Here is a 23,537-nt window from a genome sequence, read left to right as displayed (position 1 = left end):
GCATGTTCAGCTCCAGGTTGTTGTGACTACACCACAGGACCAGCTGCTCAACCTCCCATCTGTAGGCTGACTCATCTCCATCTCGGATGAGACCAATGACTGTTGTGTCATCAGCAAACTTTAGGAGCTTGACAGAGGGGTCCTTCAAGATGCAGTCATTGGTGTAGAGTGAATACAGCAGAGGGGAGAGCACACATCCCTGGGGGACACCTGTGCTTATTGTCTGGGTGCTGGATGTGGTTTTCCCCAGCCTCACCTGCTGCTCCCTGTCTGTCAGAAAGCTAGTAATGCACTGACAGGTGGGGGCAGGCACAGTGAGCTGGGTCAGTTTGGAGTAGAGGATGTCCAGGATGAAGGTGTTGAACACTGAGCTGAAGTCCACAAAGAGGGCCTGTGCATAGGTCCCTGGGGAGTCGGGGTGTTGCAGGCAAAAAGCTCAATTCCTCAGCCTCTGAATATAACATTTTCACAGGTTTAACTAATAACACTGGTCATTCTATCTGGTGAGCATACACAATGCAAGGGCCCTTGAGCTTGCTCAACTAAATATAATGCATCATTATTATTTATGCCACATTATGGCCACTCATAGCTGGTGCAGCAAACTTAACTCTTAGAGAAATAGATTTAAATTCAAGACAAATCAGACTCTCTCTCTGTATTCTGGTGCCATGGAATGGTATAAGCTACCTCCTATAATTAAAAAGGAGTCAAACTTTGCTGTTAAACATTATTCTTGTAGACTGTATTTTAATCCACTGATATTTACATTTTGAACTATGTCAGTATCTTTTATGACAGGGATTCATTTAAAACGTTAACATTTTGTTTGGATTTGATAAGAGTTTATCGTTTGTTTCTATGACTTACTTTTCTTTAGCCTTATTTTAACATCTGTGCTAATTGTGGCTCTGTGGCCTTTGTGGAAACCGCTATGGCAGAGCCAATGGGCTACACTTGTTCACTAGAGGTCCTCAGTGAGTTTCTCCTCTCTGTATACCTCATGACTATCACTGTAACCAGCCACCTGCCTGCACACCAGATTCTTGTTTGCTCATTAGTTAGCCTAAACATACTGTGCTGTTAAAGTAAGTTTTTACTTGCAAAGTAATTACAAAATGAATGTCTAAACACCCGGGGAACAAGTCAGATCATCAGTAGTGATAAGATGTTGGCCACAGCACCTTAGATGAAACTTCAGCATTTTGCACACAGGCACCTGTAACCATGCAACAGTTAAATAGCTGCTCTTTTGCTGACTGTGCTGCTCTGTGCCTTCTGCTTCGTTCAGCTAATATATGGCTAGGGCCACTCAGCAGGGCCAGTCCCCTGAAGTAATGGAAACACTATGTACGTGTGTGTGAGAGAGAGAGACAGAGAAATGAATGTTTACATGTATATGTGTAAAATATTACTTTGTATGTGTAAATAAAGTATAGATGTCATTACAGTAATTTGCGACTGTATGTGTACGTCTGCTGTTTCATACCCAATTAGATGTACATGAATTTATGCATGTGAGTGTGTCAATATATAGTGGCCAGTGAATAGCACAGGAGTGTGCTGATGACTCATTTAGTCCTGAGGGAGAAACAAGTAACCTTGATTCATACTCAAGTTATGGCTGTAATTTCAACAGGACTTTGGATGTCCACTCATAAATATCAGAACACATCAAGCTTTCACTCCTGGATAGAAAATGTACTTTTGAATCTCCAGGACTGTAAGTTATAAATAAAAATTGGCTGCATACCACTGCCCATACTGTATTGACAAAACCCATGGCCTTTATACAGTCTACTGAAATGACAGTCACAATACAGACATGACCACTGGAGAATTTGTTCTCCGTGACCAGAACACACAATACTATTACTTTATATGCCTTCATGCAAATATTTAAATGAAGTAAACCACTACAGGTTATAAGATTCTGTAAACAATTGTTTGACTGCTTGTTTACTTACACTGTTTGGAAAAGAGCAGGCTAGAAAGTAATTTCCCACTGACACAAAGGCAGATGAGAGAAGGAAACGCTTTGAATGAAGGAGACGGTCATTATGCATGTTGATCCTGAAATCTCCATTAAAACAAAGACTGACATCACATTTGTTGTTACATTAAGAATACAAAAGAGAAAAAAATATTCACTGCCATTCAAGTCAGTATTTAGTAGATGCACCTTTGGCTGCAATCACAGCACAGAGTGTGTGTGGATAGGTCTCAATCAGGCTTGTACATCTGGACACTGCTCCATTCTTCTTTACAAAACTGCTCAAGCTCTGCCAGGTTGTATGCTTCAGGTCATTGCCTTGCTGGAAATTGATTCTTCTCCCAAGCCGTAGTTCTCTTGCAGACTGAATACATTTATCCTCCAGGACTTTCCTATGTTTTGCTGCATTCAGTTTACCCTTTACCTTTCCAAGCCTTCCAGGACCAGCTGCCGAGAAGCATCCCCACACCATGATGCTGCCACTACCGTGCTTCGCAGTGGGGATGGTGTGTTTGTGGTGATGTGCAATTATTTGGTGTCTGCCAAACATAGCGTCTTGTCTGATGGCCAAAAAGCACCATTATGGTCTCATCAGAACTTTCTTCTATCTGACCATGGAGTGTCCCACGTGCCTTTTGGTGAACTCTAGTCGAGATTTAATATGAGTTTCTTCAACAGTGGCTTTCTCTGTGCCACTCTCCCATAAAGCTTTGACTGGTGAAGAACCCGGGCAACAGTTGTTGTATGCAGAGTCTCTCCCACCTCAGCTGCTTGTACCTCCTTCCCTCTTGGTGGCCTCTCTCACTAGTCTCCTCTGGGGGATGTTCAGTGCCTTGGAAATGTTTTGTATCCATCCCCTGACTTGTACTTTTCAATAACCTCTTCTCGGAGTTGCACGAAGTGTTTGTTTGTCTTCATGGTGTAATAGTAGCCAGGAATACTGATTAACTAGTGGCTGGACCTTCCAGACACAGGTGTCTTTATACTACAGTCACTTGAGACACATTCACTGCACTCAGGTGACCCCATTTCACTACTTGTGAGACTACTAGCACCAATTTGCTGTTGAATTAGGTCAGTCATATTAAAGGGGGTTAATATTTATGTAATCACTTATTTCACACTACATATTTTTATTTAATTGACATTACTTTGAATAATCTGTTTTCACTTTGACATTAAATGTTTGGGGGGTTTTTCTTCAAAAAAGCCAAATTATATTGACCATGATTGATTTATAAAATCAGTAAAAGGGTAAAACATCCAAGGGGGTGAATACTTTTTATAGGCACTGCAGTTCACTTGTCATGTTCCATCTTAGATATGGGGAAATAAAACATAATTTTAAAAAAAACATAAAAAAATATAATTCATGCAAGTTTTTGCCATTTATGCCGATTACTAATTTGGAAAACATAAACTCTGTGACCAAAATAAATTGAACTGAGAGGTCTTACAAAACACTGAGAGTGATGTCCTTGAACACTTAACACTCTATTGCATAGAGTTATTCTCAGGGTGTTTAGAGTTTATATAATAGCTACATACAGTAAATTAAGCCATTTGTCAGGTATGTTAAAATGACTTTAGTACCAAACATGGGTTGAAGAACAGGACAGAAGCAGCTCATGCCATCGTTCCTGATGACTAACACTTGTACTGACCTTGGAGTGAGGAGGAGCCCTGATGGTCCAGATACAATCCAGAGCATCACCAGGCTTCACTCGTTCTTCCTCTTCCACTTGACCAGAGTGAATAATCCCATCCCATCCGCTGATTTCAAACTGACAGTCTGTAAAGAGATAGATGAAATGTGGAGAACAGGTTGACAGAAAAAAGACAGGGAACAGGATAGAGAGGGTTAAAAGTACAGAAGGTGAGAAAGGAGTCTCACATGGAAATACATGAGAGAATCCTGAGAACAAATAGAAAGCAAAAAATAAAATAAAATAAAAAAGGAGCAAGAGGAAAAGGGGTATGAAGAGAAGAGAATCACGACATAAAGAAGGACAGAGGAAGGTTTTTATTTAAAGAAGTCAAGGATTTAAGGTGAAACTGAAGTGAGCACAGCAAACCAGGACAAAGGCCAATCAGAAGACAGAGGAACAAAGACAGGATGACAGAAGGGAAGAGCTGGATAAAAAAGGTGTATGTTCCTTCATGTGTTTAAATGTGTGCATGAGTATGCATGTACATTTTTTAATGTTACATACAACCGTGTGCTTGTTAAGGTACGTTTGGGTGTCCAGCATTCTCATCGGAGACAGATAGCCTTCAGGAAGCTTCTGAGAACAGAGGAGCTCTTCAAAAAGGATTGAACACAAACCGATGAAATACTGAAGAGCTTACCTGGGATGGGGTTTAGCAGTCCGCCCACGTGCAAATGGAAATCGGGGTCTGAAATGATAAGATTTGGGAGGCACATTACTCTCAATCCACACAGCAGACGTAGGTAAGCAGAGAACACAAGATAAGATCCCATTAAGGCAGGCCAGATAAAACAGAAAGGGTCTGTTTGAAGCTAATATCTGTCACCTGATGGGAGACGCTGATTTCTAGACATATTGGGTTCAGTTTCTGGAGGCTCTGATGTTGCGCATGTGTCTGCTGAAGAGCTAGAAAAAAGGTAGGGAAGAAGCCTATCATGTTTGGAAAATTGGACACCTCATGGTGACCTGTGGATGTCCAGCCTGCTGATGTTCAGTCAGCTTGTAGTGGCAATGAACAAACAAAACAAGGTGGGGAATGCAGGAAATGTGTTTTTTTTTTTTGTTAAGGATGGTATCTTTTCTATTACACTGAGATCTATTTTATACTTTGGGTGACTTCAGCAAACTAATCCAGTTCTCTTCACATCCTACTCACAACCTTTGATGTGTATGCAAATCAGCTTCAAGAATCTGAGGCTGAGTCAAACTCACTGCAACTTCAGAGTTTGTGCATCTGTACCTGCAATGAATGTGTACTTGATGCGAAAGCCAAGGCCTTCCAGCTCCTCGTCACTGGTGAACTTAATCCACATGAAACGTCCCGTTGATGTGACCAAGCCTGGGTTCTTTCCCCCACAGAAGCGATCAATAAGTGGTGAGAACCCAAATGGCCCATCACGGATTTCGATGTGATCGAAGCGGCATTCAAATGAGGGCTCGATGTAGTAGTTCTTATCAAAAGCAAGCTGAATCCTTTGTCTAGGGAGAGCTTTGGTGAACAATGGAGATGGGAGAGAAAGGAAACAAAGGGGGAAAGTATTCAAATAAATCTTTCTTTTGCACGACAAAGAGACATTGTGACATCATTTTAATATTGACCAACATGAGGGATTCTCACCCCACTATAAAGGTGCATATTCACATATCAAGCATGTTTCACACATAAACATGCACAAGCTCACTCAAACATATGGGCATAGGTATACACACAAGCATACACAAAGATAAAAGGGGCTGCTGTCCAGCATGTCAGCACTGCTGTCTGTGAGTCAGTGAATTGAGAACCCACCACCACAGCATGAACTGCAGTTCACAAGTTCAAATCTGGAGTTTGTCTCTGTGCTGAGTGGGCAGAGCTCTTTACTAACATAAGCCCGCACACAGAGAGGATTCATTTTAATAAGAGCAATCCCACCCATGTGCCTTGGGACATGAACCATACTAAATAAAGATGCTTGGGGTGTGGGGTGACTCACACCAGGCGTGTAGTAGTCAAGCATGCCCCATTAGAAATGAAAGAGTGAGGTCAAGGGTGGTACATGTGTATGCTACAGTCTCCAGCTGAAATAAAGTAACACAGCAGTCTCTTCTCTGTGTGCACTTGTGTCTCTGTTCCTGTCTGTGGATCTGAGCCTGAGTGTTCTTTCTGCCTGAGCGAGCAGCTCATATGCCTGTACTTCCTGCTATCTTTGTTTGTTACCTGGTGTGCTGAAGCTCATTCTCTCTTTAGCCATCTATTTCTCTCTCTCTCTCTCTGATACACACACCCGCACATAAATGACACAGCTTGATACAGAAAGAGCAGAAAGTATAATCACTCGATCTATTGAGCTGATGAACTGGAGGACACGACACAATCAATGAGCCTCACTAACCACAAATTGTGATTACAAGGCTATAAGATTAGCAATTATGTAAAACGTGTACATCTCTCCCTCTTTGAGAAGCAGAATAAAAGGCCCAACACTGGAGCTTGGATATGAATATGACTAAGACCATTCAGGATTAAATAATCGTAACTGACAGGTTGAATCTCTGGCTTCCCAGACCCACTGTGATGTACTGGTGCAAACACCAGTAGGATGCCTGCAATGGAGTCACAGCTTATTCATGAACAACGGTTGTGGGCTTGCTTTGTCCACAGGGGGAGCCCTTGAGCCATGTGTAAAATCTATTCCCCACCATAGCATCTATGTATATATGTATCAAGCATATATCTCATCTGCATGAAACTGTTAATCAATTTAGAATAAATACACCAACCAATATCCCAGACCTCATCTCCTATACCTGCTAGTGATGGCACCCAATTACTGATGGCTGTGATTATTTCTGGTAAACACTTAGGTGATGACGAGGCCACTTGCGATTCAGTGGTATGCCACTGAAGTTCAGCTGTGTAGCAGATGTTCACCTCCTCTATGTTTCATTCAATACCAGACTCTTCTGGCACACCCTGCCAGTAGAGATGAACACAGCACTACTCTGATTAGGTCAGAAGTTAGGGGCTCCCCCACAGTGCACCGCTTTTCGCCTCTTTCAAAGGAATACTGTGTGCCTGTGCAGTGAAACAAGCTTGGGACGGCTCATTCGGAAAATGTTAGGCTGATTGGTCACCAGCAAAGGAACAGAAAATCAGACAGGGGCAAGGCTGTGTACAACAATGTCATTCAAACTAATGACATTCACTGGAGGAGGCAATATGCTCAACGGCGGGAAACCATGTCAGCTGTTTTGCTACCAGCTACCAAGCAGAAGATGACGCATTCAGCTGAAAAAGGCTTTACCTTCCAGGATGTAAACACACTCCTTGTTGGGTGGGTAGGTGTTGGGGTAGTTTGGCGATGTGAACACCCCACCATTGATGTTGCGTACCCAGGTGCCACAGTCACTCTGGCTGGGGCTCTGGCCGCCATGATCGTTCTGGGAATCTGAAAACAGAGAGGCAGAAGAGACACAGATGGGTCACTGAGCCGGGGGATCAATGAGACTGAAAAACAGGGAGAGTGGAAAGAGGGCAGGAGTGAGGAAGAGAAAAAGCAGTCAGGGAATAAAAATGAAGGAAAGGCACAACAGAATAAAGAAAAGAATGCTTTTGTCCTATGTGACAGAGAGAACCCCCCCCTCGTATCAGATCGGTTCACTGTGGGTGAAACAACATAAATGAAATACAAAGGCATCTGAGCTAAAGCTTACCTTTAGCTCTCTGTGCCAAAGCGAACCCCTCTTCTATTAGAAAGAAGAGTATCCACGCTGTAAAACAGACATTACACGTTAGTCACACATGATAGAGCACGGCATTTATATCTCTGTGTTCAACAACAGCATTAAAAGGAGATCACTTAATGGCCACAGACTAAGTATGTCTGATCAGTGGGTGCACTGATTTTATTTGACCATGATGAATAGTGAGTAAAATATACATCAATACAATTTTTAAGTAAATCCCAGGCTGAACTGGTAAATGAACTAAATGAACTGTGAGAGACAAGATCATCTTAAGTTATATATCAGCATAGGCCTGTCTTTTTAATACTGGCATGAATTTAGAGTGTAATCATATCAGTGTCTGTATAGTAAAGCCTTCATGAAAGGGCGATGCTGGGAAAATACAGCAGAAGCATTTAGTAGTGAATCATCTTGTAAATGAAAGATACTGAGTGTGGAAGATGTGTAGCTGAAATGCCTTTGTGTTTCCTAAAATGTTTTTTTAAAAATCTCTCTCTCTCTCACACACACACACACACACACACACAAACAGACTAAAACCTGAAAATATTCACGTTACTCTTAGCTAGAACAACACAGCGGCACACAAGTCACTCAACTGACAAGCTGTGGCTTTTTTAGTGTTAGGGATTTAAAATATTAACTGATTATTACAGTAGTAATCAAGTTTCTGCCAATTAATTAATAGTTTCCATAATATACAAAACAGAGCTATGATTTGATGATACATAGATACTTGCAGTAAAGAAGAGGTACAGCTGCAGTAGTACTAGCAGTGGCATTAAAGTACACAGGTAGAAGTGGTTTTGGATGCAGAAGCCTGCTGATATACAGTGTACTGAATAGGGTTAAAGTGCTGTGGCTTTGTTCAAGATTTAAGTCTTAGTTCCTGGGGAATGTCAACATGCAGAGACTCTTAAATAGGTTAGTGACAGCTGCTTAATCTATTGTGATACTAGAATGAATGTGTGCATAAGTAGTACTAATGACAGGATCGTTGCAGGACAACGTTAAAAGTAGTACAGCTACAGCTGTACAGCTGGGTTTGGCAGTAATAATAGCAGTAGTAACAGGAGGAAAAAAGCAGTGCTTAATTATATAGTTGCAAACCATTAAGTCTCATCCCAGCCACAAGACTTGAACCTGCTAACCTGCAGCCTCTGGGCACCACAGACATAAAGCATTAGCAGGAAACAGGCTCCAAGGCTTACAGCACCGATGAGGAGACCAGACATTTGGGCAGCGCGCAGATACAGACAATAGGTGAAATATGTTGTGTTCCAACAATATCTGCACTGTGGGCGAGCACGTTACAGCTTCTGACACTGTCTTGCTCTGATAAGCCACTGTAGACCTGAGCCCCACGGAGTTCATAATAGGTTGGCCTGCTCAAATTGAATTAGTGAGGGAGCCTGAGCCTGGCTCATTGCACAATGGCACCCAGGAAATAAGGAGAGAGAGAGAGGGAGAGAAAGGGGTGGGGGTGGATGAAGAAGAAGAATGCACAGATGACATAAGCAGTGAATGCAATTGCACCAGTGAGCACATGCATGTTTGAATTGACTCATTTTGAAATGCATGCATACACGTGTCCCTCAGGCTCCAGGATCCTCATTACATCTATCTCCATTATCTTGCGATGAAGGATCGTAGGTGGGGGTATGAGCCAGCACAGGGGTACTTAGAGAACAGACCACCCAACCTCAGCCAACCTCATTTTATACTACAAGCCAGTCCCTAAACCTGGTAGATGGTACAAACACTGCAAACTGCTGCTGACCCTCAACAAAACATGCAAAATGAGAATCTTTTCAGCATTTCAGTGGCTTAAGGTTGTCACAAATACACTGATTGTGCCAGTGGTTGTTTTAAGCATAAACCAAAGAGCTACTCTGAGCTGCACTGGCAGAAATGTGTATATATCTACATTCCAAAAAAGTTAATAAGCTAAAGTTGCATACTTTCTAGGCCTTTGTAACATCTTTTGTAAAATGCTAATCACAAGCAATAATGTATAAAAACTGTGATGAATCTGTGAAAATGGAAACAAACACTACAGCTCATAAAGCATGTCAGTCACTAGGTTATTTTACAAAACACGAAACAAACACTACAGCTCATAAAGCATATCAGTCACTAGGTTATTTCACAAAACACAGAGGTCTTATCTGTTGTCTTCCCTAATGGCCTCATTTCAACAACACATAACTAAGTTCCTTCAAGAAATATTTGGTGTGAAATAGGTTTGATCTGACCTCTGTTTTTAAAGGCCAAGTGGAAAACCCTGTTTATCCTGTTTTATCTTTCCATGTTTCCATCACTTCCCACTTCTGTTAACAAGCAATTTAAGGGTGTAATCTGCTTTATTCTTTCCAAACTGACTAGATATGACCAAACAAACAAACAAAAAACAGAAGGCAAATAGTTTTCGGTAATACAGGACTGAAGAAGGACTGGAAACCAAATAAGAGCTGCAATGTAGAAGTTTCCTGTACCCTGTGGGAAGGGCAGAGCAGGTAGGTGAACCACAGTGAGGCGGCTAACAAAGCTTCCTAATCCCAGTTAATATGAAGATGAAATTATTTTTCATTGGGTGTCATAGTTAGTTACACTGAAAAGGCCGAATGACGCCACTGTGGTGTGTCACGTGGTAGCCTTAAGGTGGGCTACATCTGTGGCCACTTAACAGCTAATTAGACTGCATCATAATTAAGCTAAATTGAACGTCGCTGCCGTTTAATTGCTTATGATCACACGATTTACAAATACTTACCTGTTTCATTTCACAGCTACTGCAGTAAACTACTCCACTGAACGCACCGAGAGCTGCTGCAGCTGTCTGCTACGACGCGTGCCTCAGGTGCTGATTACGCGAGACCCGGGCTGCAGCAGCACGCGCGCAGGCTAATCGCGTGAAGCAGAAGCACGGACAGCGGCGTCACGCTGTGAAGCTCTGCAGAGCGGAGAAACAGCCTATTGCATGAGAGTAAGCAGGCACCTAACACGCTCGTCTTGTCGTGACCACATATCTGGGGTTCAATGTGTGACAGACCAGATGTTCTTAGGGAAACACTGCTGTGCTCCCTGGTGGTTGTAATGCACATATTTCACTAGCATTTGACCTTTGTCAGACTGGACTCACCTAGACTGGTGTGGGAACACCTCACGGTGCCTCAGCTGACTGTCAGCGGGAGCACCGCTCCGGTTCCGGTGCCTTTTCACAGATAGTCCAGGGTAGGAGCATTTCAGTCAGGTCATGACTTTTAATGTTTAAAACCAGTACAGCTTTAATGAAACGTTTTAGGAACCATTTTGTGTTTACTGTTTACATTGCCCAAGCTCGAGCCGATTCGAACCAATCAGACCCAACAAACCTAAAAGAACTGGTCTGCTTTAGCTGTAAATAGAAGGCAGACCAACAGATGCTGGAACCTGAACTGGTGCGTTATAAACCAGTGACTAATGTCGTTCAAATCAGGAAGATTTGTCATAAGCAGCGGGAAATCTCATACTAAAGACAAATAAAGGAGAAATGGAGCTATTGCCAAAGGTAGTAAAAGGAGACTTTGCATTTATATACCTGTAAATTGCCTGAGCTGTTTCAGTTTAAGGGAAATTCATAACTACGGAATTTGTTCTGAGGCCGATCCACAGACACTGTTTTAACATTTCATGTCACCATCATGGCTTTATAATACGTTGTGAAAATCAAATAAGCTGCAAATAAAATATAGACACTGCTAAAAAGAAAGCAAGGGTAAAGGGATAAATGCATTAGATCCAAACATAAAGTGTCGATTTTTTTTCTGCGTAAGGAACCGGACCTTGACGCGCACCACGACGCTTGGATAGCTCGTATACAACCCACCTCTGTGCATGTCCTCTCACTGTGTGACTCCAACCCAAAAGCACCTTTCTAAAAACGCCCTTCTATTCTGTCCATTGTCCGCCTCCAAAAGGCTCTTTACAAAATCCAACTTTTCTCTGACAGCAGTAAATCCATGAGACACAGAGCCACGCTCCAAGAGGACGGCGGCACCAAAGCTGTTCTTCAGTCGGAGATCCCGCTGCGTTTGACTGGAAGGTGAACACTGCCGCAAGCCGTTCAGCCAGGCATCATTACTGCGAAGACAGGTTCCAGTGGGACCACAGCAGAAAGGGCATGTGGAGACGGACTGATGCACTCTAGAAGAAGCAGATATCCAAAAAACGCATACGGATGGATGACGGACGGAGACAGAGAGACGGAGAAAGAGTACCAAAGAAAAGAGGAAAGGCGAGAATCCCTCTCTGCCTGCTGTCCCTTTCTGCCTGCTGTCCCTCTCCGCCTGTTGTCCCTCTCTGCCTGCTGTCCCTCTCTGCCTGTTGTCCCTCCGTGTCTGAACTAAGAAACGCTCCTGAACGAGGCTCATTTAAGCCGCGGGCGCTGCTTACATCAATGAGTGGCTTGTCGTGAGCATCGTCAAAGGAGACAAAACGAGGACACCACTTCTCCCACTATTTTCAACAATAAAACCACACTGGTAGACTTGTTGCCAATTTTAAAATGACAAAAAAGTGAAAAGGAATCTAAAAACAAAGAAATACACGTGGCCCAATTAACTGGTTTTTCATTTAAGCTGCTTTATTAATGATCAGGGATATAAACTACTATCTAAATATTCCTTGTTAATGTTACTGAGGAAACAAGGCGCCTTAAGTGCACGGTAGCTCCGTTTTCACCACTAATGTGATGAAACCCAACTAAAACAGCTTGACTTCATATCCATCAAATCCAAAGAAGTCATTTGTGGACGCATTTGTAGTTCATTTACAGTATATCAGTCTAAATGTACCGTTAGGGATCTGTAGGTTATGAGCGACCAGGGTTTGTTCTGCTTCCTTAGTTTTTAGGGTTTAGCAGTGATAAAACTCTCCTGTGCACTTCAAAACCTTTTCTTTTGCATGCTTTTATTTTTAAGGCTAATCCACCTCATTTCCGGTTCCTTTCCCGCTTTCTCCGTGTGGTTCAATGCAACTTGTGGTACACCACCTCCTCCTTGCTTTAGGTCTCTCACTCCGTCTCCAGCAAACACAGACACACACACAGCTACTTGAAGGTTCCAGAGCTTGAGACAGTCTTATTGTCATTTGCCACACAGGGGAGCTTTACCCTCTCCATGCATTATTTAGAAGGGCAGCTCCTGAAATGAGGTGCTCCAAAGAGTCTCCAGGGGTCCCCTGGAAAATTAAAGGTGGTTTCATTTCACTGCTGCTAGACTCACTACAAATTTCGATAATGAGAGGATGTAAAGATGCTTATTCTGAATGTCAACGTCCTCCTAGCAGCCCAGTGACACAATAAACAAAAGGTGTTCTTTAAAAGGAGTTTCAGGGGAAGAACTCTGGTAAATTATAGCTTTGGGACCTGATGTAAAACTGTTTAATTTAACACTAGTTATTTCATGGGCAGCTTTAAGGAGTGTGGAACAAAAAAGACATGAAGTTTAATGTTCCATAAATTCACCAGCCCAACGTTGGTTTGAACTAGAGACATTTTTATTCTCAGCCTCAGTAAGTAAACACCCTTAGTAGCTTAAACATTTATTTGCAAATCAAATCCACAAAACAATACATGACATAAACCTGCAGTTAATCACTAGTTTAAAAAAGTGCAAACCACCTGAAATGGCATGATCTCATCCTTGTAAAACAGGCATCTTGAACACACTAGAGCGTTTCGCCCAGTTAACTTTAAAATGGAAAATAAAGCTAAAAGGGACCATTTACTGATCCTTGATGCAGTGGCATTAGACATTTGCAGGATGCAACACAGAAACTTGATTTTGGCACTGCTATCATGCACTGTGATATGATCAGGAGAGTAAAAGGTGAATTTGCACTGAGCAAACCTAGAAATTCATCATTTCATGTGAGACTGGTAGCAGAGAAATGGTCCACAGAATCATTGCATGTGCCCATTTTTGTTCCCTCTGCACCAGTTGCTGCTGTAGCTGCGTGGCAGAGATCGATATCACAGAATTCAATTCAGTTTAATTTCACAGGTAATACAGCCTGAAGAATTCCTTTACAATATCTCAGTCAAATGAAAAAGAAAGAGTTGAATCAGCCAGGCAAAGACAGTGGACAGGAACACACACATGGATTTCAAGTAAAGTTACACATCTGAGCACATGCCAAAGGTGCCCCCCCTTCCAATGAATAAATATATACCAACAGTGCACAATACTGAAGTAACTCATTGGGAGTTTCAACAGAAATCTGAGTCATTTTGTCCAAACACTCAGTAACAACACAAATGATGATCATGCTGCTGAATACAGCCACCCCTGCCTTACACTTGTGAGTGGAAAAAATGGAATGGGACATAAATATTTCACATTTGACTTGAAAAATATAAAAAAGAAACATTTTAGGGCAAACGGGGATCCATTTATTGGGCACCAAAATAAGACTGAGTGGGTGTGTGTAAAGGTGGGTGAGGGGAAAGCAGGAGACGCTCTCTCATGGTGGAGTTGCCTTCCTTCACATGGCATCAAAATGGAAACGGTGGGCTTCCTGCCTCTTCTCTCGGTCGTCCGCTTTCTGAACAACAAAGAAAAATACATGGTCACCATGTTTTCATCTATGGATCACACCATATTTTAACTTATTGTGCAATGATGAATACAGAGGACATGCTGATAATGGGTGGATTCTGTATTACCACTAAGGTGTGTGTGTATACAAGTTAAGCTTGCGACCAAAAACCAAGACAACCTTTTTCCAAATTGAAATTAAGACTAAAACCACAAAGTAACCTTTTAAGACAAAGACTATGACAAAATGTTTTGCGATTTTTGTCAATGAACAATAACTACGCAGCCAGTGAAAGATGGACAAATGCACTATAATGCAGACTTTGCAAACTGAAAGTCACACTCTGGAGTATTTGTTTCCCAACAAATATCTCTTCTTCAGAAGTTAAATTAGCTGCTTGCTAAGTATTGGTCGTCAGCTATCTAGACCTTACTTCATCGTTTAATAGTTCTGCATGAATATGACCCTACATTTTAGCTGCTCATCTTATGTCACATCCAGACTGTGAACAGTAAATTAGTGAATATGTGAACACAGCATCTGAATGATCCAGCTGCTTTGTACAGAAACCAGGTAGATGCAATAAGTGAGCAGGAACAACAGCCAGAGTTTGGGGATGACGAGTGGATTTACAGAGCCGAGTGATTCGGACTGACATGGACACGGTGTGGGTGAACCATATAGCCCTCTGCTATGAATAGATAAAAGGTGCCTTTACTGCTAACTTCGCAATACACAAGAACATCTGTAACCACTGGAACTACAGAGACTAAAGGTGGTGCAAGCTGCAGCTTCTGGATACTTAAAAGACCAGAATTAAAAATACAGGATGAAGCTGAGGCTGAATGTTCTTCACTTTTTTGTTAAGTAAAACAAAATAAAAATGAACAATAATCAAATTACTTAAATTAGACTAAAAGTTGCCCAAATGAACTGAGGTGTATGTGCAGCAAATAGCCCTTAACATTTGTAAACCTCAAGCTGAGAAAATAGCCAATGTTGGGACATAGCAGCTGCAACATGCCATTCAGTGACCCTTTTCAGCTGGATCTGGACAAAACTGAATGTGTTCATTCATGTGTGTCATTTTAATCCAGCCTTACTGGAACAGTCACTGGTCAAACAAGGCCACACAGCTTAATGAACAATAATAACAACAATAATAATCATTTGATTTATGGAGCGCCTTTCAAAACACAGTTGCAAAGTGATTTACATTACAAACAAAGAATAAAATATTCAAATCAAGAGCAGACGTCTAAAGCATGAGAAGTTACAACAATACATTAGTTAAGAGAAGGCCATGTGATAACTGTGTTCTAAAAAGAGATTTAAAAGAGGGTACTGAGCTTGACGAGTTCCACGGCTGAGGAAAGGCCCAGTCTCCTTCGGTAGCAAGTCCAGACTGTGGAACCATTAGCAAGACCCTGCCAGAGGACCTCATGCAGTGATCAGGCTCACAGCAAGTCAACATATCACAGATATAATTAACCAGGAAATTCTTTAAATCAATCCTGAAACTTGCAGGTAACTAGTGCAAGGCAGCAAGGACTAGTGGGATGTGGTCACTTCTCTTAGTGCTTGTTAAAAGCCTGGTGGCAGCGTGTTACATCAGCTGTAGTCTTAAAATGTTTCACCAGAATAAAGAACGTGCTAACAGTCCAGGCTGGACGAGATAAAAGCATGGACAATCTTTTCCAGATAAGCAGAGCAAAGTGTCTCAGTTGGACATTGCAGGACTGGACAACGTTAGCTACCTGACTGTCTAAGGACAAACCTGAACAGTCAAAAGGGAGGACGTGCACATCCGGAACAACTCTGAAGCAGGTGCTGGATCAAAAAACTGGGACCAAAGGAAAAGAGCAGGATCTGCACTATGCACTGCAAACCTGACTTAAATGTAACAACCAAATTTTGAGCCTCTTTGTTGACACTTTTAGATCAAATGCCCAGACTAGGTCTTCACCTCATGCTGGGCAGGACTCAACTGTCTGACTAGGTAAAGGACCAATCACAGAGTTTATGGTTTTAAAGAGCATTCATGGATTATGACCATGATTAACAATCAGCTTTCTTCAAGTATTGTGCCCTGTTAAAGGACATCAGGGGTTTAAGAGAAGCAAGACACTCCACTCTGTCTTCTTGCATTGTCTTTTCAAATTCCTTTCGCTCTTCATTGAGCCATGGAAAAGAGGAGGACTTTGGAGTTTTGTATCTGACAGGAGCATTGGTACTGAAGATGCAGGCCCTAATAAAAACACCGCAGCAAGGTTCTTTGTTAAAAATGTGTTTGATGCATTAAAAGCTTGAGGAAAAAAGGAACAGAGAGTGAATTTAGGGGGCAAGAGCAAATTAGTTTTGGGGGAAACCGGCTGTGGTCAGAGATGGCAAAATCATCCAATTTCACATCTTCCACGTGAAAACTGTATGAGAGCACAGAGCTGAATGCAGGACCTTTATATTGAATTAGTTAAAGAGAAGGAAGAAGGACGCACACATGGGTATTACAATCACCAACAATAAGTTCTGTCACACTGAACCACAATGGCTGATAATTACGTAGACCCACTGGTAGATTAGTGTATTTAGTTCCCCTTTGTTTGTTGGAGCAACAACTACTACTACTACTACTACAAATTAGTTTAAAATGAAACAACAAAGGGGAAAGAAATGACCAAAATAAATATAAAAAATAAATTTTATTAGCAACCATACGAGGACAGATGTAGCAAGCGTTCAGTTAGCCTTCTGGTGAGGAGGTTGACCTTTTAATATTTAATTACAGTGCCACAAATTCACTTTAATAAACTATCATCTTGACAAATCCTCTGCCTCATCTCAGGAAACACTGCAAAAATTGTAGAAAAACATGGGAAATACTGCAATAAAATCAACTCAAACATCCTATATATACACACTCTTTGTCCTCATGCAAATATTAAAAGGCTTTCTAAAAATAAGGGGCTATGAAGGAACAATACATGTGTATTTATAGCCAGCAGTTTATTATGGAGACAGACAGGCAGGTTTGCAGGCTGGAGGCAGCGCAGTGCCAGCTAAGCTGAGAACAAGCTGACAGATGTGCAGCATAGACCACGTTCATCCCCACAATACCTCGTCCCTGCGGGCCCCATTCACGTCATGCGCTCCCAATATTCCTGGTATGGTGAAGAAAACTTTTAGCCAACAGCAGCAATTTTTCACATTTTCTGTTTACTTCTTTGAAGTGACAGCTGACATTATCCTCTGTAGACTGAGAACATTTCATGAACCAAGGACCCATAAAAGCCATTTTGTAATTTCAGCAAGTACAGATTGTGTACATCTCCACAGTGCATCAGTGGGAATGATGTACAGCTCTTTCTGAACACTGGAAGGCGGTGGCTGTACAGACTGAGTAAACATTTGCAGCTATGGTATCAAGCCATACTCACCTCCTGTGCACTTGAAGATGGCTGTAAAAAGTGTATAGTTTTCATGAAAATATAGCTAAGTACTACTTCGATCCTCACTCACTGAGCTCCTAAGCAGGTCAGAAACATTGTCCTAGCTTAGTCTGATCCCTCGCTACCTATAAAGAAAACGGGAGCATGACTGGGTAGAAATACGATTTGTTGTTACTTCAGTGAATAGGGCTGAGAATTTCTGTAATACTAGTGACAATGTGATGCTTAAGTTTTAGTACTGGACCAAATACCTTGGTACCCTACCTTTGGGGTTATTAACATGTTTTCTACCTTCATTTTTGTCTTAATGTTGCCGTAAAGCAACATTTTCTCTGAAAAGGACTGAAGTCAACTTGGTACATAAGAAAGACTCTTTGAAATGACTGTCCCCTATGAAAGGGCTGTCAAACTTTCCTTTATGTTGACTATTGTGCTGCACAAAAAAGACAGGCAGCATCACATTTACTGCAGCGCCACTTTTGGTTTGTAACAAAGCCTTCATCTATCAGGCTACTGGCTGATGGTTACAACAACATGTGTTTAAGGAGCAGGTGGATTGATGTGATGTTCTTTCCTGTGGATGCCTGATTCACTGGGTGGTGCCATCGTGAGGCCTGAATGATCATTAAGCTGCAGATCACTGATTTGTGTCCATCTACAGGTTTTTATGATGCAGTGGTGTGTCTGTGTCTGAAACCAGTTGGGAAGCTACAGTGCGGCACACTGAAGTCTCACTGGGCTCTAATGGCAACCAGCTCACTCTGGCCTATATATTCTGCATGAAGATGATGCGCCTCAGGTGAAGAGACTGATTACATCTTGCATGTCTTTCTATTTATTTTAAAGACTATGCTCCTTTCCTTTCTATACTCATATGGATATGATTGTTTAATATCCATTATTACCCCAGCCAATACTGTACTGCACACGGATTCACAGGAGCTGTGTAAAGGCCGTTAACTTGTTAGGACAGCACGTCTTTGCCCCATGCCTCTGCCCTCTACCTGACTTTGTTATTAGATGAACAAATACCAGAGGCGGCAGCTCAAACAGACAGAAATGCCAGATGTCAATCAGTGGGCTTGCCCTGACCTTACTAGGTGCCCCACCAGCAACGAAGTGGGAGAAGAAGAGATCTGAGGGAGGGTGTATACAGTGCGCATACAGGATTCAGCTTCAATCTTAATTCCCTGGCTGGTGCAGGAGGTTGCTCTACATTAGCCTGTTGCTCCAGATGTGTGCCCTTCAATTATTTAGGCCAGCTGACACTCCAGATTAAATCAAATTGATTTGTGTTTTCAAAAGTTGTCAGTCTGCACACAGTGCTGTTCTGTTCATCCACCCCAGACAGAGACATCGCTGCTGGGCTTCAGGAACAGAGAAGTGCTGTAGCCCACTGTACACAGAAACCCATTCAATTAGAACTCTTGACTTATGATTAGAAATGATTCTCTCTAGGCCCACATAAAGATGATGTTGTATACTATATATCATTGCAAATTGGGAAGAGATACTTCAGGTGTCCACGGTTCTGGAAATAAAGGTCATGGTAATTTCTTAGCAAGTACAATGTTTGGTGACTGGTAGTTGGCACCATTCCAATTCCAAAGCTGGGACAGGCATGAGGCTCTCCTGGTGGAGTTACCAGCATAAATGTTAAGTAACTGTGTCAGAGGACACCAAAAGTCAAATCTGTGAGTGGAAATGTCAACCATTTTAGTGAGAAATCCAATCATCTAAATTTATCTCTGTGCTGCAAACATAGTAGAATCTAAAGATGATGCTTTACATTTAGCAGTTTGAATCAAATTCCTTTTATTCTTAGTTAGTGGTAGATGTCTTTGCCAGCTGCAGTTCCATGTGTTCTAAACTGCTCTGGTCTGGTATATCTGACCAGCTTCAATATTGTATTATTAAAGATAAAAAGAAACAAGATTTTTTTCTCTGAAATGAAGTTGAAATAATTATAGTTGAAATAGTAAAACCAAAAAACTCCCTAAACATCCCACAAACCAATTTTCTCAGTCAGCATCTTACTGTAGTGCAATCACTAAGGTCGTACATGAAGACAATTTTTTGTCAATTAAATTAAATTCAAAAACATAAAAGAAAACTACCAATAATTTAACACCCATGCATCCATCCTCACACACATCCACCTGCATTCATACACACACACCCAAACCTATATATATAAAAAAAGATAAAAATACAATTTAAAAACAAATCAATTTCCAACTGACAAACATTAATCATGAGTAGAAGCAAACCACTGTTTGTTTTAGTCTCTGTATAGGGAGTGTTTAAAATACTGTTAATATAGAAACTGACCAGCCTTATCCTTTAAGAATTACTAAAAGGCATAAATAATTAGAAGGGCACAAAATACTTCTAGAACCAGCGACTGCTTTTTACTGCTGGGGGAGTAGTGGACAAGGCAGAAATGTTTTATGTTAATCAGTCCAAGCAAAGCTAAATACTCTGTTCTTTGTGCCTTCAAGCCCTTCAAAATACCTAGTGAACATGCAAGATCAGATTTTAAGTTTATACTGCGAGTCAATAAAAGTGAATTCACTTTTTAAAATGAGCTTTTTCCTCTTGGTTCCTCTCACTGGCCCACAAGGCGTCAAACTGCACATGCTGCTCGATTAAAGCACCAATCATGTTATTTTTAAATGCAGCATCCATGTAGTTGAAACTGATGTTCACACCCACGCTTCCCAAAAACAGGACAATAAGAGGGCTTCTGTGTGTGTAACTGTACACACATGCCACCCTGTGAGTACACACACAAAGACACAAACATGCACACATGACTGTAAGTGCACACACTCACACAGCAGATGGCTTGGCAAAGATGCCAACAACTTACTGCAGACAGCATAACCACAGTGTGGGTAGATGAAAAATGAAACAATCAAAAGAACAAATCAAAAGTTAAATCATTTTGGTGTCTGTGTATTCTCAGCAACACTATGTCAGGTACCCGGTGCCGTGACCGTACTCGGTGAGGAGCTGAAGCACAAAACACATGTATTGACTCCCTGGAGGGTGTATTTACAGCCATAATGAACAGATCTGCCATGCTGAAAGGACAGGAGAAGGCAATTAGTTGAATGTCTTTCCAGGTTGTGGCCCGCGGAGAGAGAGAGGCTTAGGCAGACAGACAAAGAGAGTGTGTCTCTGTGTGGCTCAGAAGGAGGCTAGAGGACTACAGGACAGGGAGAGTGGGACCCATCTGCTGCTGGTTGTGACCAATCTGCTCTCTCACTCTCTCTCACATACACACACACACTCTCTCTCTCACACACCGTAAAGCAGTAAATCACCAGACAGAGGCCAACATCAGCTACATGTTTGTGTGTGTCCCTGACCTTCTCTTGCCAGTGGAAGATGCCAATGATAACGAGGATGAAGACGCAAACTCCGATCAGTGCAATGGCCGTCAGCAACACGCTGTTGCTAGGAGTCAGGTACAGCTTAGCACTCCAACTAGAGGAAGAGAGAGGGGGAGTGAAAAAAACCAAGGACTTGCCATATGTTCTATGTTTCATCATAGTTTTACTTGGCAGAAAAACAATGTAATTACCAAATGGTTCACATTAGCAGAGACTGTGTCCTAATTAAGTTAAAATAAATAAATGAGCATCTTTTTTACTTTGTTGTTGCAGTAGAGTGATGCTCTGCTCTGCTTCTGTTTTTTATATCATTGCAACAGTTTGATATATTACATTTATCATTTCACAGTATGTTCAGTCACACTGTATGTGAGAAGAATACTGAGGCACCTGGTTTTTCTAGTTATATCCGATTTCACTTATGGTGTGTGTCTGTGCTGGCAAACCTGGCGAGCACACAAGTGTGTGGTGTATGTGTGTGTGTGTGTGTGTGTTGAACAGCCATCTGGAGCTTCTACAGGGGTTTGAGCTACATGGGAACAACATCATGATAACATGAGAACACATGCTGTGAAGTGACTGTGTGTGTGTGTGTGTGTGTGTGTGTGTGTGTGTGTCTGTGTGAGAGAGAAAGCCAGCATGCTCACATCGGGGCACTGCTGTAAAGACGCAGCACAGAGGCACGATCTCCATCAGGCTGAGGTAACATTACGTGAAAAGGTCATTAAGTGCAATCAGATGAGGTGACTGGTATCCATAGCAACAAATATCAGTGGGTTTCCAACAAAAATAACATTACTGTGAACAAGGAACACAGGTACTTATGACCCTCCTGTACTATGCTATATCAACAAGTATGTGTGTTTAGGTACCTGCGAGGTTTATTGTGTGGGTAGGGAATGACAATGAGCTGAGAGTTGGGAATGATGGCTGTCCACTCTTGCTTCCTTATGTCCTGGAAAGACAGAGAAAACACATGACCTACTGTAGATATGCACATACACGGTAATGCATTATGGTAATTCATATCCATCTCCATAAGAGAGAGAGAGACACACATACACAGACTCACAATATGTATGCTAAGTCCTCTGGGGTAGAGTAAATAGGGTCCCATGGTTTCCCTTAGCTTCTGTGAAGCTGCTATTTAGAGCCATATGTTTAAAGCACAGACAACTTGCTACTTGAAATAAATTACCCTTGCTGAGGAGAGCAACAAAGTTTCCCTGGTGTCTGTGTTTTCATGTGTGATTAAGTATTTCTGTGACTGGGTGTGAGAGAGTTCAGTCATTCATAGACCAAGTCATAATCTCAGCATAATGAATTATACATAATCTTTTCTCATCCTGTATCTTGACTCAGTGTGGTGGCACTGAGGTCTGCTTTGAAGACAGACTGCATGGTAGAAAACACTGGGACCGCTACCTGAGTGGGTGTTAAATGTACATGAACTCTCAGGTTATTACTGTCACAAAGAATCTTTTCAAATGTCCACTAATGACTGACTGGATTTTTGACCATAATAAAAATTCTGAGGGACATGTGATCTCCTTGACGTTATGATTTTATGTAAATGGAGAATATAATGAACAAAAAAGAGAACCATCACACAAAGTCACATCGGAAGAAACCGGTTATATAGAAATGAAAGACAACAAAATCTGTGACTTGATCATATCAGTGAGGGTTACAGCTCATGGTAACTTTGTTACACCTAGAGTCGTGGTCATAGGGAACACAGGTACTTCAGTGAGTGAACTACAGGCAAAGTGGAGAAGTCGCCATTTTTTTGCAAGTTTGTGTTCTGCTTGTTCAACAGCTGTTTGATAAACAGATCATACAGTCTGTTATTGGCTGATTTAGTTGCATGCATGATTAATGAGCATAGCACTCACTCACTGCTTGTGTGTGTGTGTGTGAGGAGCGCAGCCCTGCCCTCATATAAAACAGTGACCTAACAGGGAAAATGCAGTAGAAAAGCAAAGCAGGCCAGACCACACCAACCCTTCAAGTTCCACTAGATCACAGGTATGGGAAGCTCCAGACTACTGTTCAATTAAGTTCTTGTGGTGGAAAAACACCACTAGGCAACACTGCAACATAAATGTCCTATGGTCTGGATATAACCTTTGTTTAAATCCTCATTTCTCTTTCCTCTGTTCACTCAAAGTTGAAAATGGGGAGAGGATTTGGACACTCAGGTCAGACTGTTAAGACAGAGTTAACCATTAAAGCTTAAACTGTGGTGATTTCAAAAACCTTTACTTACAGCACTGTGTTTGGCAGCAGTTTCACATTAATTTTTAGTAGTTTGCTGCCTTAAGGCTCTACACCCAATCATGACATCTGGCATAAGACTGTCACAGACAGTATTTAACCTCTGTATACAAGGGTGCTCAGAATCTAGCCACAGGGGTTGCAAGCGAGTGACTTCTGTGCCGGTCCCAAGCCCGGATAAATAGAGAGGGTGGCGTCAGGAAGGGTATCCGGCCTAAAAACGTGCCAAATTTAAACATGCGAATCATCAATGTGAATTCCATACGGGATCAGTTGAGGCCCGGGTTAACAATGACCGCCACCAGTGCTGTTGACCTACAGGGTGCTGGCAGGAATTGGACTACTGCTGGTCAAAGAAGGAGAGGAGGTAGAAGGAGTCGTAGACAGAGAGAGAAGAGGAAAGGCA

At 41.9% G+C, this 23,537-nt stretch overlaps 2 protein-coding genes across 2 annotated transcripts in view; both read right to left on the bottom strand.

Moving 5' to 3' along the window:
• neto2a (neuropilin (NRP) and tolloid (TLL)-like 2a) overlaps nt 1–11,425 on the bottom strand; it is a 20,275-nt gene extending 8,850 nt beyond the window's left edge. Inside the window, exons 1-6 of the mRNA XM_020617138.1 lie at nt 11,300–11,425; nt 7,399–7,455; nt 6,990–7,133; nt 4,943–5,191; nt 4,343–4,390; nt 3,658–3,785 (exon numbers count right to left, since the gene is read on the bottom strand). Of these exons, the coding sequence (XP_020472794.1) occupies nt 3,658–3,785; nt 4,343–4,390; nt 4,943–5,191; nt 6,990–7,133; nt 7,399–7,455; nt 11,300–11,309 (636 nt within the window). The 5' untranslated portion in view covers nt 11,310–11,425. The remainder of the gene's footprint in view (nt 1–3,657; nt 3,786–4,342; nt 4,391–4,942; nt 5,192–6,989; nt 7,134–7,398; nt 7,456–11,299) is intronic.
• Nucleotides 11,426–13,193: 1,768 nt separating this feature from the next.
• The window catches only part of itfg1 (integrin alpha FG-GAP repeat containing 1), a 187,427-nt gene continuing 177,083 nt past the window's right edge, over nt 13,194–23,537 (bottom strand). The window contains exons 16-18 of the mRNA XM_020617139.1: nt 21,727–21,809; nt 20,831–20,948; nt 13,194–14,016 (exon numbers count right to left, since the gene is read on the bottom strand). Coding sequence (XP_020472795.1) covers nt 13,957–14,016; nt 20,831–20,948; nt 21,727–21,809 — 261 coding nt within the window. The 3' untranslated portion in view covers nt 13,194–13,956. The remainder of the gene's footprint in view (nt 14,017–20,830; nt 20,949–21,726; nt 21,810–23,537) is intronic.

Source organism: Monopterus albus, unplaced genomic scaffold (genome assembly GCF_001952655.1).
Source record: "Monopterus albus unplaced genomic scaffold, M_albus_1.0 scaffold186.1, whole genome shotgun sequence".
Taxonomy (NCBI): Eukaryota; Metazoa; Chordata; class Actinopteri; order Synbranchiformes; family Synbranchidae; genus Monopterus; species Monopterus albus.
The sequence above is the reverse complement of the archived record's forward strand: the minus strand, read 5'-3'. Positions and strand labels throughout refer to the sequence as shown.